The sequence below is a fragment of the Amblyraja radiata genome, chromosome 24 (assembly GCF_010909765.2).
Source record: "Amblyraja radiata isolate CabotCenter1 chromosome 24, sAmbRad1.1.pri, whole genome shotgun sequence".
NCBI classification, from domain to species: Eukaryota; Metazoa; Chordata; class Chondrichthyes; order Rajiformes; family Rajidae; genus Amblyraja; species Amblyraja radiata.
In genome coordinates, this window is record NC_045979.1 from 16,690,372 (window position 1) to 16,705,535 (window position 15,164).

The following is a 15,164-nucleotide window of genomic DNA, read 5'->3' on the forward strand; positions in this document are numbered from 1 at the left end:
AGTAGGCCATTCGACCCTTCGAGCCTGCACCGCCATTCAATATGATCATGGTTGAGCATCCAACTCAGTATCCCGTACCTGCCTTCTCTCCATACCCCCTGATCCCTTTAGCCACAAGGGCCACTTCTAACTCCCTCTTAAATATAGCCAATGAACTGGCCTCAACTACCTTCTGTGGCAGAGAATTCCACAGATTCACCACTCTCTGTGTAAAAAATGATTTTCTCATTTCGGTCCTAAAAGACTTCCCCCTTATCCTTAAACTGTGACCCCTTGTTCTGGACTTCCCCAACATCGGGAATAATCTTCCTGCATCTAGCCTGCCCAACCCCATAAGAATGTTGTCAGTTTCTATAAGATCCCCCCTCAATCTTAAAAGCTGACATAATGAGGGTGGATATAATAAAGAACCATCATGGTGGAGAGTTAGCATTATAACTAGTTATCAGAGTAAAGAGCATATAAATAAGAGGAAATGAAAGACAGACGGTTAAATACAGGGGGGAAACTTGGATTGTATTGGAATATCAGAGTCGATGTGTATTCGCCCAATAGATTTGAATTGTTTAACCGTTGATGGTAAAGAGGCTTATATTATCAAGGTGGAAATAAATTGTCCCTGGGTTTGGCATTTTTGATTGTACTTAGGATGAAATTAGTGGTATAGAAATTGATTGTTTAAATTTGAACAGCTGGGAATTCCACAGGAATTGTAATATCGGCTACAATGCTGTGGAATGAAGAAGAAGAAATGGCATTGAAATTCAAAGAGGCAAATTGAAGGCTGAGACTGAATTTGGTTGAATTGTATCATTTATTATGGTTTGCTTCAAATTAAAGTCAGGCCTTTAGGGGAATCTGGACTGAACCAAGCTGAAATGTATATGATTTCCTGTCACCAGGTATACATATTAACATTGTGTGACGGAGAAGGAGATTCCAGGTCGACCCTAGAGTAATAGAGAGTAGGTTAGGGAACAGATTGGAATATAATAGGCTTAATAGACAATACAATAGGGTTAGTTAGGTTCAAGTGAAATGGAAATAGCGAGTGTGAGGGAAAGCATGAGTCATAATGGTAACTTGCTTTGTCCCAAGTTTCTTAGGGTTTTTCTAGGGTCTAGGTTCGACTGTGGAAGGTGATGGAAGACTGGGCAGGAACACGGATGGAGGGAGTTCGCGCCCACGAAAACTCGGGAGGTGAAGACTCCTTAGACCGGACTTGAGAATTCATGCCCATGCTAACTCGGGACGCTTTACAAGATTCTGAGAAGAAACAACATCACCTTGTGTTGCTGATGGAAGGGAAATGTAAAGCACACTTATGTATATCTGGTTAGCTGATTACTAAGCCACTTTAATTATCATTTATGATGCGTTATCATAATGATAAAAGGAAGAAATGTTAATCCTGGCTAAATTGGACCAGTCAGGACTTCAAAATGGGGTTAAGTGTCAGGGCTTGCTGGGAGATTTGGTCAAATTGGGATTGCTCTCTGCAGACCTGAGACAGGCTGCGAGAGGTGCCAGAGAGTCTGGAACTTTGATACAATTAATATGCAAAGAAAAGGAAGCTTTGCAATCTGGTACCAAATGCATAGAATGGATTGTGTGGCTGCAAACTAGATATACACTTTGTAAACAGCTTGTAAATAATGTTGCAGATTCTGACTGCTGAATTTGAGTTGAAGATGAAGTTGACTTCATCTCGAAGTCCGTTGTGAATACAATGTATTGAACTGTTGTATCATTAGGTTAGGGAAATGTCTGTTATGTATGGGGTTAATCAATATTTGTGATTGGGTAATTGAAAGACAACCCCCGTGTGGTTCGGCCCTCAGGTTCGCGGGGCATATAAAAGGCCGTGATCACGAGGCTCAGGGTCGATCTTCTGGAGGAACTTCTGGAGTGTCTCTGTCTGCGCGAGACCTAGAGGGCTTGAACAGATAAACACAGGGATCAAACCCGCGGTGGGGATAGGTACAGTGTTTGATCTGTGACGCGCTTTTGGTAAAATAAAATTTAGTTGATTCAAGTACTTGATTCAGTGTTTTTACTGAAACTAGACTGGGGGGAAGCTTAGAAACAAGCAGTTATCAACCGTGTGCATTTCCTTTGGGTGCTCCAGTTTCCCTCCACATCCTAAAGATGTGTGGTTTTGTAGGTTAATTGGCCCTTTGTAAAAATGCCCCTAATGTGTGGGGAGTGGGCAAGAAAGTGGGACAACGTGAACGGGTGATCGATGGCTGGCTTGAACTCAGTGGGCCAAAGTGCCTGTTTCCATAGTGTACCTATGAAGAAAAACATTTCCAGACTTTCCCACATTATATGTGTTAATTAAAATTGGCTGATGGAGAGCTTCCAGAATTGGATTCAGCACGACTAAGCGTGGAAAAGATGACAGGAACAAAACAGCCAGAATTAAATGGAATCTTCATTGTGATTTTATCAGACAGGGAGAGATTGTTGTTAGCAGAGTGTAAAATAAGGCACAATCTTGGCTAAAAAAACACATAAAAACCCTTGGCAGATAAACAGGCAAGCAAACAACTGCGGCATGTGTAACAAAAATTCCCATGTCCTGCAACATTCAGCACACACATAAAAGAGACCCTGCCACACTCTTATAGATAAACTCCACGCTGTTTCATTAGTGGCAGAATTAGCATTTTTACTTCGAGACGCTTTGGTCTTTGTAATGCAATTATCTACCATCCAGCTCTTTTTCCTCTGATTTTCCTTTATCTCTTCCTTCAGAGTAAGATTCATTTCTTGTCTTGACTGTACAGGACGTAATTATTTTTCAAATCTGCTATTCTCTTCGGCTGTCTTGGGAACTGACTGCTTTTATTCTTAAAATGATGACTCGGCTCTCTCTTTTGTCTGGTTCCTAATTAAGTCTGTCATGCATTTCACATGAAGTTTGGTCTGTCCTTGATAGTAGTGCAATACCTGATATGGCAATTATCCAACAGATTGACTTGTGCCCTCGACTGCATTCTCTTCCACCATGCATTAACAAGGTAAATAAATACTTACCAGAGAGATGCCTGTAGCAACATTTAGCACTCTGATACGTGATTTGTTTGGATGGTGTTCTTCCGTGCAGTACTTTAAAAGTTGTTGATATTCACCTTAATTGTTTTATACTTCCCCAACAATGCACATACAGACATTTTAGGCTCTAAAGGGGTATAGCAGGGAAACAGGCCTTTTGTACCACCGAGTCCACGCCAACCACGATCACCCCGATCGAGAACCAGTGTACATAGGTTTAAGGTGAAGGGGAAAAGATTTAATAGGAATCTGAGTGGTAACTTTTTCACACAAAGGGTGATGGGTGTATGGAACGAGCTGCCACTGAAGAAGGGTTTCGGCCCGAAACGTGAGTCTGAAGAAGGGTTTCGGCCCGAAACATTGCCTATTTCCTTCGCTCCATAGATGCTGCTGCACCCGCTGAGTTTCTCCAGCACTTTTGTCTACCTTTGATTTTCCAGCATCTGCAATTCCTTCTTAAACACGAGCTGCCACTGTACGACTCCATGACACATTTGTGATGTAACTACAAATGATTATATTATGTTTGTTTTTAATGCGTTAGTCGAAAAGCAGAGAAACTGAGATTGTTAGTGGACTGTTGCAACAAATAACATTAATCCACACTCCAAGCAAGAACTTCTGGTTGGTAACTATTTCTGTACACTTACCAGAGAAATTGACTTTTCGGATGTATTCAAGAAGGATTTTGCCATCGATGGGATTCATTTTGGAACAAAGTCCAACATAGCCGTGGCAGAGGTCTTTATGCATGTTGTGCAAAGCATGTGCCATTGCATAAACTGCATCAATCACAAAGAGTACTTTCCCTTCTTGTTCGTAAGAATTATTCCGGCCAATTCTTTCCAAACCTAGCAAAAGACAAAGGCAAAAAAATAATTGGAATCATTATTTGTTAGCCAAAAACCCCCAATAAATAATCATGCGTATTGACAGCAATTAATTGTCAAGGCTTGGGGGAATGAAGGAACAGTTCCATCCACGACAGCAAGAAATTGCACAGATATGTGGACGCTGCCCAGATCATTACACAAATCAACCTCTCTTCCATTGGCTCCATCAACACTTAACGCTGCCTCGGCAAGGCCACCAGCATAATCGAGGACGAGTCTCACTCTGGTCATTTCCTCTTATCCACTCTCCATCGGGCAAGAGGTGCAATAGTGTGAAAACACACATCGCCAGATTCAGGGATAGATTTTTCCTCAAAGTTATCAAGCAACTGAGCCATCCTATCAACAGCTAGAGAGCGGTCCTGACTTATCAGGCTTAATAACTATCTAGCATCCAAATAAGCATCCAAATAAGCTCTGAACTATCTAGACCTGGAAGCATTGTTTTAGTCTTTGCACCATTAATGTTTGTTTGTCTGTGTGTGTGTGTATAATATTATATACATTATATGTTATATTTTATGTTAGAATTGTATATATATATTTAATTTTATATATATATATATACACACACATGCAGATAAGAATATATATATTAGACCAAGGGGGACCTCGTTCCTTCTGCGTTTTTTGAAGAACCGGGGATATGGGGACGGGGTGAGGGGGGAGGGGGATGACGTCATTCGTTGAGTGTGGAACATAGGGCAACAGGCCACGAGGAGCAAAGCCATTGTGATGTCATGAGCGAGACCATCTAGTTTATTTACCAAGTTATTTGAAGTTTTTGAGCATTTTCATAAATAATTCGAGAATTAATGCATGAAATTTTCAGATAAGGCAATTTTTGACATCACGCCGTAAATCTCTCTCAGAATATGTAAACATTTCACCGTTAGCATGTCGTGTTTTCGAGGAGATGTGAAACGCACACTAACATCGCACAATACACACACATCCAAGATCAGAGTTTTATGTATAAAGATATATTATATAAATATATATATAGGGGGGTTCCACATAAGGTCACTGGATCATAGGGCTCGACGCACGGAGCCGCTAAATCCAACTGGAAGACATCCGTCACTTCCGGTATATGTTATTAATGCTAGAAACGCGTACTTTCCTACCTGTTAAAAACCGCCAAAATGTTGAATTTTTGCGCTGAAAAACATTGTGGGAGTCGGGGCAAGTGTGAGAGACATGTACCCAACTTTAGAATTCCAAACGTGAAGCAAAATGAAGGTATAGGGAAGCGAGAACTGAAGGGACTACAGCAGCTAAAGTGCTTGGTAAACATTGAAAATATTAGGAATTATCGCGTTTGCTCACTGCATTTCATCAAGTAAGGCATTATTTGTGTTTTTTCTTGATTCCTTTGGTATCTAAAAATTCTCAGAAGTGATAAATCTGGCTGTAAATTTTTCTTCAGATGCATTTTCATGTTGTATGTAAAAAACCCACGAGAACCATGGGCGATTAAAAAAAATTACAGCCAGATTTATCACTTCTGAAACTTTTTAGATGCCAAAGGAATCAAGAAAAAACACAAATAATGCCTTACTGTTGATGAAATGCAGTGAGCAAATGGCCAATGTTCGCCAAACACTCTGGCTGTTGTTTTCCCTTCAGCTCTTGCTTCTATCTACCGTAATTTCTCCTCACTTTGGGAATTCTGAAGTAGGCTAAATGTCTCACACACTTATCCCGATTTCCATAATAATTTACAGCGCAAAAATTGACAAATTCTGCGGGTTTTAACGGGCCCGCTACGCTGGAAACAATGGTAAGTGCCTACCTGCAGTTCATCGCTTGTAATCCATTTGGAGTAGCGTAACAACAGTACGGGTCATGGGTCGTGACCCGACTGCTGTGAAACCTCCCTATATATGACATATATATATATTATAAATATATATATTATATATATGTGGTATTTCATGGTAAGCAGGTAAGTCTTTGAAGTGCAAAAGAGGAATCGCAGACGTAACTCAACAGGACAGACATCATCTTTAGAGGAAATGGATACCTGATATTATCGGACACAAAATGGATGCTGGTTTACAATAATACTGTAATGCTTACAACAATACTGATATATGATACAAATATTTTTAAAAAGGTAACAACGTGCTGGAATAATTCGGTGGGTCAGGCAGCCTCCATGGAGAAATCTGAAGAAGGATCCCGACAATAGGTTCCTTATTGTCATCCATCCATGTTCTCCAGGGATACTGCCTGACGCACTGAATTATGCCAGCACTTTGTTTCCTTTTTTTCTAAACCAGCATCTGCAATTCCTTATTTCTACAGGTGATATTATAAATTGGGAACTTTCTTCCGTCTGTGGCGAACTTAATTTTTCTTGACACGAAGTGCATTAACTCAAATTTCCATCAACCTTATTGCCAATCTGATGCATGTGCTTCATAACATACCAGCGGTTGAGATCACTGAGGGACACAATGAAATATAGAGAACCACTAAAACAAGCTTGGATGCCTGGATTAGGGAGTTTTATTTCAGAGAGAGGTGGAACATATTTGCATTGTTTTCTCTGGATTGATGGATGTTACGGGCAGACCCGCAATAATGAGAGGCCTAGATAGGGTAGACAGTCAGAACCTTTCTCCAAGGATGGAAAAATCAAATACCAGAAGGCATAGGTGAGAGGGGAAAAGTTTAAAGGTGATGTGCAGGGCACGTTTTTTTACACAGAGGGCGGTGAGTGCCTGAAACATGCTGCTGGGTTGATAGTTGAGACAGATATGATAATGACATTTAAGAGGATTTGGATGGGCACATGGATATGGAGGGATAGGGACTGTGAAGGTAGATAAGAGATGGCCTTGCCATCATATTCAGCACAGACATGGTGGGCAGAAGGGGCCAGTTCTAGTGCTGTATTGTTTTATGTAAAACCTTACTAATCTCTCTACTGTCCGAAATCTCATGATATACGAAACACATTTATTTGAATATAGATAATAGCAATGTAAATAATATAATTCTGTCATGATTTGTTTGGAAGTAGATTAAGCAGGTGTGTTGCGACTAAATATAAATGCATAAGCACATTCATAAAATGCATATCTTAAATATAACTTACATTTTTCCACTCACGAAGAATGCTTCAGCCCAGCAACATCTCAATAGGTCTATATATATATATATATATACACACAAAGAGCTGGAGTAACTCAGTGGGATAGGCAGCATCTCTGGAGAGAAGGAATGGGTGACACTTTGGGTCGAGACCCTTCTTCAGACTCCAAACATATATATATATGTGTATGCGTGCATGCATGCATGCGTGTGTGTGCGTGCGTGCGTGTTTGCGTGTGTTTGCGTGTGTACATCTTCATAGAAATGTAACCTGTTCATGTTCTCCAGAGATGCTGCTTGACCCGCTGAGTTACTGTAGAATTTGGTGTCTTTCTTGTACATCTCCATAGGTTTCATTTGATCTCTCTCCAGTACATTCACATCACTCCCCTACCATGGAGACCAGATATCTGCGCAGTGCTCATGTTTTGGCTAGTATCGAGCCCTCACTATGACTTTCAGTGGCTTAATTCAACTTCCATCCAGTCAATCACGCACATACCACCTCTCCCAATCCACCAAAGTAGGTTTAGATTGTCTGGCATCCATATCAATTTCATGTGTAATTCTAGCAAATTTGCAGCACATATTATTTTGTATGCCTTACCATGTAGCAAGTAAGTCTAATAATGGTCTGAATAAAGGAGGTTATAAATTTACGGTGTTACGTGATTGTGTATCTGAGAATTTTATTGCGTTGAGGATGTTATGATTGATTTTGAATAAATAAGTACTAAGATGATGCCTCCCATGTCCTCACTGTTACAATGTGACATACAGGTGCAAAGGGTCTCCCGAACACAGGCTTTGGTTTGTAAATCAGTCACCCATGCAGAAAGCTGTTTTCAAGGCTAAATTCAATTATCCTCTGTCAAAACATTAATTGGGTATGTGAAACATGTACATGGAGAAAACCAGTGCCTGTCAAATGCTTCTCTGTTCATTAACATGGATGTAAGCACTTCCACCACCACGTCTGTTTCTGATCAGATTTGATTCTCAGATTTGCTCTTTCCTGCAGCCCTTTGAGGAAAGATTATATTCTGCAGACTGTTGACCATCTTTTTCAATTCATTTCTTTCAAGTGCATTTCCATTTAATTGCAATGAAGCCAAATTCTGCAGAACAAGGGTGTAGAGCCATGATATGAATTACCAGATAATTCAATTAATAGGCTCCCGAAATGGGCTCCAAAAATATATAGTCTTAAAATGTTCTTTTAATTTGGATATTGGAAACAATTTTAAACCATCTGCTGGAGTTAAGAGCCATGCAGCTGAATTTTGTTAAGGCTGGAGAGAGTAAACAGGTGTGATTTCATGCAATGTGTCACAATCATTTTTTTTTCTCCTAATTGACAAAGTTATTATGATATAATCATTTCGGAGTGAAAGATACAATCCAATAAATTTATATTCTTTACCTGCATTTACAAAAGCAGAGGCATAAGATGTTGGTGAGGCCACATTTAGGGTATTGTGTTCAGTTTTGGGCACCATGTTATAGAGAAGATGTTGTCAAGTTGGAAAGGGTGCAGAGAAGATTTACGAGAATGGTGCCAGGACTCGAGGGTCTGAGCTATAGGGAGAGGTTGAGCAGGCTGGGACATCAGTTCTATGTTGTCCCACTTTCTCATCCACTCCCCACACACTAAGGGCAATTTACAGAAGCCAATTAACCTACAAATCCACCCTGTATTTGACTCGATTGTAATCATGATTTGTCTTTGTGCTGACTGGTTAGCACGCAACAAAAGCTATTCCCTGTACCTCGATACACGTGACAGTAAACTAAACTAAACTAGACTTTGGGATATGGCAGGAAACCCACATGGTCACAGGGGGAAAAGTCCACATGGACAGCACCTGAGGTCAGGATTGAACTGGGTTTCTGGTGCTGTGAGGTAGCTGCTGCTTTCTGTTTGGCACTTGCTTTCTCTTCTTTTTCTAATTTTGATAGAAATATAGAACTTCTAAAGTTCAATATGTCAATGGGATGCATTTGTACCACAAAACTACACTTGTAACTCACCATTGTGCCGTTAGGTGAGCAGGAGAGTGGGGTTGTTTGCAGTTGCAGAGGGAGGGGGCAAGGGCGGTACAGTTCCCAGTCTCAGCTCCTGTCCAGGGGGGTGGCCGGAGACGTCAGGAACAATGGGACACCGACCCCCAGGCCCACCAGGCCCACTGCAAGCACGGAGATCCCAGAGACCCACAGCCAGCAGCAACTCCAGCCCAGCCCCGCTCCAACTCCAGAGGAACACGCTCCCCGTAGGGGCAGAAGCTGATGGTGTGCAAGGTACGTCTTGTTCTTGGGGTGGCGGATGAGGGGGCGCAGCTCGGGCAGTGGGCGAACTGCCACTTGTCGCCGTAGCGGCCCATCGGGGAGCGGATTCCTCTGGAGTTGGAGCGGGGCTGGGCTGGAGTTGCTGTTGGCTGTTGGCCTCTGGGTTCTCTGTGCTTGCAGTGGGCCTGGTGGGCCTGGGGGTCGGTGTCCCGTTGGTCCTGACGTCTCCGGCCACCCCCCTGGACAGGAGCTGAGACTGGGAACTGTACCGCCCTTGCCCCCTCCCTCTGCAACTGCAAACAACCCCACTCTCCTGCTCACCTAACCCACCCCCCCCACCACTCTCTCGCGTAATGGCAGGTGATTGTCGCCTGCCCGCTGTTTCTGACGCTAAAGCCTTGGGATCGTTGCCCTTCGTGTTGGCGTGGAGGGGGAGGGGGGTATTGTGCTGTTTGATCGCCACCTATCCCAGGGACAGGGAGACACAGCGGCTTTTGAGACTGGTGGGCAATCACTTCCAAAGTTCTGCCCACACAGTCAGTACACCTATCCTACGCTTGTCTCCCGCACTAAGATCACCCCGCAGAGAATGATCCCAGCCTAACCCAAGAGCCATGTCACCCCAGACAGATTAATGACGCCCCCCCAACCTCTCTCCATCTCAACTCACGCCTGGGCACCGAAGCAACTCAGGAGGCGAACCCTGAGCTCCGTCTCACAACAATCTGATGTGCACATCCGTCCACATTCAAAGATTTAATCTCCCGTCTCCCCGCAGTGTGTAGACATGGCAGTAAATTCAATTAAAACATATCAAACCTGTGTGTTTCAAACAAATCATAAGTATAACTGCTCTGGCACTGGATGGTGCACATTTTCCCTTTGTAGGTCACATCAATAGATGCGGCCGTGCTGAATTATATCTTTAAAACAAAGCCACAGGATGGAGAGGTCTTCTTTAACACTGTTGCTTATTAAAACATAACACTGTTGCTTATTAAAACAAACCTTCAATCAGGATTGGCTCAAGAGTAACTCGGGAGACGAACTTGGAACATCGCAGAAATGACAAGTAAACGGCAAACTTGTCATACCCGTGGGAACTCGGTTAAACTCTTGATCATACACTTGCAATCTCGTACACAACCACGAGTCTTTCACTCGGGGTACCTCTTGCCTCAACTCGCAACGTGAGAACCAGCCTTTAACCAGCATCTGCAGTTCCTTATGTCTCTCTTGTGTTTTATCTTTCTTTTCCTAGTCATTGTCCAGAAATCCTCTGCATTGTCTCTCCATCACCAGCTTGCAAACCTTCTGTTATTTAACTAATTAACATCAGTTCTGGTCGATGGGTGACAGAAGTGTCTATTCTGTAAGTTTCAGAAGCATTACAGAATCACATCAATAATATTAAGCACTATTTCATTAATAGTAACAAAGTCTATTCTGATAGCATCGCAGGTGGTACGGAGGTGGATAAATATGTCATGCTGAACAATTGTGAAATAGACAAGTTTATTTTATGTTTTCTGACTGGAAACAGGCATTATTCTATAAATGTGTGCCAGCTGGTGTGGCTTATTAGCTACCTGTCACAATAACCTTGGGGAATCACAAGCAGGCATAGCGGTGCAGCGGTAGAGTTGCTGCCTTACAGCGCCAGAGACCCGGGTTCGATCTCGACCACGGGTGCTGTCTGTACAAAGTTTGTACATCCTCCCTGTGACCACATGGGTTTTCTCCGGGTTCTCTGGTTTCCACCCTCATTCCAAAGACGTATGTATAGGTTTGTAAGTTAATTGGCTTTTGTCCCTAGTGCATAAGATAGGTTAGTGTACAGGTGATCGATGGTTGGTGTGGACTCGGTGGGCCGAAGGGCCTGTTTCCACACTCTATCTCTAAAGTAAAAAAAAAATTTTCACTTAAGTTTTTATTGATTTTCCACAGAGATATATACAAAACAGTGCAACACCATCACCATAAATAAAACAAAATTAGAAAAACAACAATCAAAATAAAAAAATTAATAAATAGGGGGAAAAAAAGAGGTAAATAAATAAAAAATTGGAGTAAGGCCGTGTGGTTCACTTACTAAATTAAAAAAAATTACATTGATTAGTTATCTGGAGATATTTCAATATTCGCACATACTATTTAGTTCTATATAACACAGTCTTCCCATATCTAGCTCGACATTTATCTAGTTGGTGTCATGGCTCAAATAAACGGTCCATTTTTCCCAGATATTCTCAAATGAATTCTCCTTGACTCTCAAGAAATATGTCCGTTTCTCCATAGTAAAGATGTCTCGCACAATTTCTCGCCACTGTTCCTGTTTTGGGTTTTTTTCATTAAGCCACTGCCTGGTAATGGCCTTCTTACTTGATGCAAACAAGCAAGAAGCCCATTACCATCCCCCGCTTCCCACTAGAGCTTGGTAGAAAGCAGAGATGACCCGAGAGCCCTTCTGTTTGTATGCATCCACAATCATCTTGATCACATTATTTGAAGTTTCAACTAGTTCTGGCCTTATCTCTTTTGTAAAGTAGTCTCTTAATTGCAAGTATCTAAAAAAATCTTTGTTTTCGAGACCATACGTTGACTTTAAATCTTGGAAGCTCATAAATTCGCCATTTTCTGAAACTGTATACATTGCCTTTTTGTGCCCATTCTTTGAATCTTGAATCATGCACCCCTGGCTTAAACTTTGAGTCATATGCAAACCACTTCAATGCGTGAACCCCTCTTTTTAATTTGTATTTTTCCACTATAACATTTCATATTTTGAACGTAATTGCTACTATTGGATCCATAACATGTCTCAAAGCCTCTCTCAGATATTTGTCTCCCACCAAAATCTGGGTCTGGCAACCCTGTATCTCCCTTTCCATCGAGACTCATAATCAGGTCTACACCAACAAGCCAGAGGTCTGAGTTGAGCTGCATAAAAGTATTTCCTCAGATTTGGTAAAGCCATTCCACCCTTGCTTTTCAGCAGTTGAAGTGTTAACGTTTTATTCTTGTTTTTTTGCTATTCCAAATGAATCTAGAGATCATCTTATCCCAGGCTATGAATTTGTCTCGGGTAACATTAATTGGGAGAAATTTGAATAAATATAGTAGTTTAGGTAGGATATTCATTTTTACCGTTTGTATTCTGGCACTGAAGTCCAGAGGAAGGGTAGACCACCTTTCAACATCCTTTTTGATGTTTTCTTCAATTTTCTTATAGTTCGTTTCAAACATGTTGGAAAGTGTTTTGGTTATAGTTACACCAAGATACTGCATCGTTTTTGAATTCCATTTCAGATTATATGCATCTCTGATTTGTTGGGATGGAGAATAATTGAATGGAATAATTTGCGTTTTTGTTATATTCAGTTTTTACCCTGAGTAGTATCCATATGTTTCAAGTAGGTTCATTAGGTTTGGGAGACATATATCTGGTCGTTCAAGAAAAATAATGACATCATCAGCGAAGAGTCCAATGATATGTTCTTTCCCCCCTATTTTGACCTCCTGCAGGTCTTCTCTCTGCCTTATTACTTGTGCTAAGGGTTCAACATACAAAACGAAGAGAGTAGAAGAAAGATAGCATCCTTGTCTTGTGCCCCTCTCTAATTGGATCCTTTTTGATAGGTTTCCATTTACCTTAATCCTAGCTGTAGGCTCCTGGTATATTGTTTCAATGCACCAAATTGCATCTTCATTGAAACCAAATCTCCTTAGTACTTCATATAAAAATACCCAACTAACACAATCAAAGGTTTTTCTGCATCTAAACTGACCAGGACCATATTTGTATCCCTTTTTTTTTTTAGCATTATCCACAATGTGGAGGGTTATGAGGGGCAGGTATATCTCCACTTTTCTTTTTCCTTTTTTTAATCTTAAATTTTACGGCCATTCTACTTTGGTGGTTTAGGGGTCTTTTCTTCGTGCTTTTTCGAACTATCTTCTCACTTTTTCCCTCTCTTGTTCTCTTTCTCTTTTCTTTTTTCATTTTTAGGTTATAAGGTTTAAAATGAAGTTGTACAATAATTGTATAATCTTAGATGCTAATAAATGTTTTATCTTTGTACAATTGTTTCTAATAAAATTTTAAATTAAAAAAAATGCACAAACTCATCACAAATGTTGTTCCGTTGGTCCACAAGAATATAATGAAATTAATTTCAAGTAACCAATTGAGAAAAATTGTGGTTAAATGCCCTCTGTATAAATTACGTTTGACTTATTAATGGTTGACATAGTAAAGGAAAAAATACATTAACTTTGAATTAAACTTAGTGAATTTTCTATTAATTATTTATACCTAATGTGCATTAATAACTACCTCTAATTTCAGTTTAGTAATCAGGTTGATTGCACTAATGAGACATTAATTAACGTACTTCCTGGAGATAATTATACAAGGATTTAGAAAAGAGACTTGCTACAATACATCAACTTGTTAACATTTTGGAGATTATGCTCCCACGCATGGTATGAAAAAATTAGAAAGCCTCATCCATCAGGATAAGATTTTAATTTACATTGGTTATTAGATGATGCCTTAATTGCTTAGTAACTACATTTGCACTTAAATAGGGGGGAACAATAAGGGATAAGTTGTATTCGGTTTCAATTTCTATCAACTGGTATTTTCAAATTGAAAGATACTGTATGGAAATAGGCCCATCAGTCCACCGTGTCCATGCCGACCATCCATCACCCATCTATCTATCTATATTACTAAAAGTCTGATCTTGACCGCTTTTGGCCCACTGTGCTGCGATTCCGAGAGAACGCCGCCACCTATGGCCGTCATGTTTGGCCACCTCGCTCAGAGCCCCCCTCCGCCTTCCGGGACTAGAGGATTTTTCCCATCGATAAAAAATCAGAGAGATATTAATGTTTTTTTTTTAAATTGCCATTGTCTCTGCTGCCCCCGTTGGCGGCAGGGGGGAGGGACTATAAAACCTGGAAGTGTTGTCCCTCACTCAGTCTCTGCCAGACCCAGGAAGCGAGAGGGTCACAGCTCTCTGAGCTGCGATTAACACTGAACGCATATCTATTCCACGGTGAGTCCCCTCGATGCGGTTGTCAGGTGGCTGCAGCCCAATTGTTTGCCTCGCCTTTTTGACAAGTTTATGTTCACAAAATAAAATTTGGTTGTCAGGTGGCTGCAGCCCAATTGTTTGTCACGCCTTTTTAACAAGTTTGTGTTCACAAAATGAATTTTGGTTGTCAGCTGGCTGCAGCCCAATTGTTTGCCTCGCCTTTTTAACAAGTTTGTGTTCACAAAATTAATTTTGGTTGTCAGGTGGCTACAGCCCAATTGTTTGCCTTGGCTTGGCTTTTAAAATTGTTGCAACAGTTGCATGCCAGCCCAAGTATCCATTCAGCCCACAATGTCTATACTAGCCCTCTGGAAACCAGTACCTTCGGCCCGCAACACCCATACTAGCGCAACAGACAGCCCCCCCACTGGCGAGCAATATTGGAATTGGTGGGGAGGTGGAATATTACGTTGGTGACCAGCCCTCCCGTGTGATGCTGGGACCCAACGGGTCCCACTTAGTCTAGTTCACACTAGTTCTATGTTATACCCATCTTTTCACCCACTTCCTACACAGTGGGACAACGTTACAGAGGCCAACCAAACTACAAACCCGCACGTTTGGGATGTGGGCGAAAACCAGAGCACCCGGAGGAAACACATGCAGTCACAGGGAGAACGTACAGACTCCACACAGATGACACCCGAGGTCAGGATCAAACTTGAATCTCTGTCACTGTGAGGCAGCGGCTCTACCAGCTGTGCCATTGTGCCACCCTGAAGAT

At 41.4% G+C, this 15,164-nt stretch overlaps 1 protein-coding gene across 3 annotated transcripts in view; it reads right to left on the reverse strand.

Annotated features, from left to right (window-relative positions):
• Positions 1-15,164, reverse strand: part of grm4 (glutamate metabotropic receptor 4) — an 844,630-nt gene that overhangs the window by 315,476 nt on the left and 513,990 nt on the right. For all 3 annotated transcript variants that reach the window (XM_033042492.1, XM_033042493.1, XM_033042494.1), the window contains exon 7: positions 3,708-3,908. In XM_033042492.1, the coding sequence (XP_032898383.1) occupies positions 3,708-3,908 (201 nt within the window). The remainder of the gene's footprint in view (positions 1-3,707; positions 3,909-15,164) is intronic.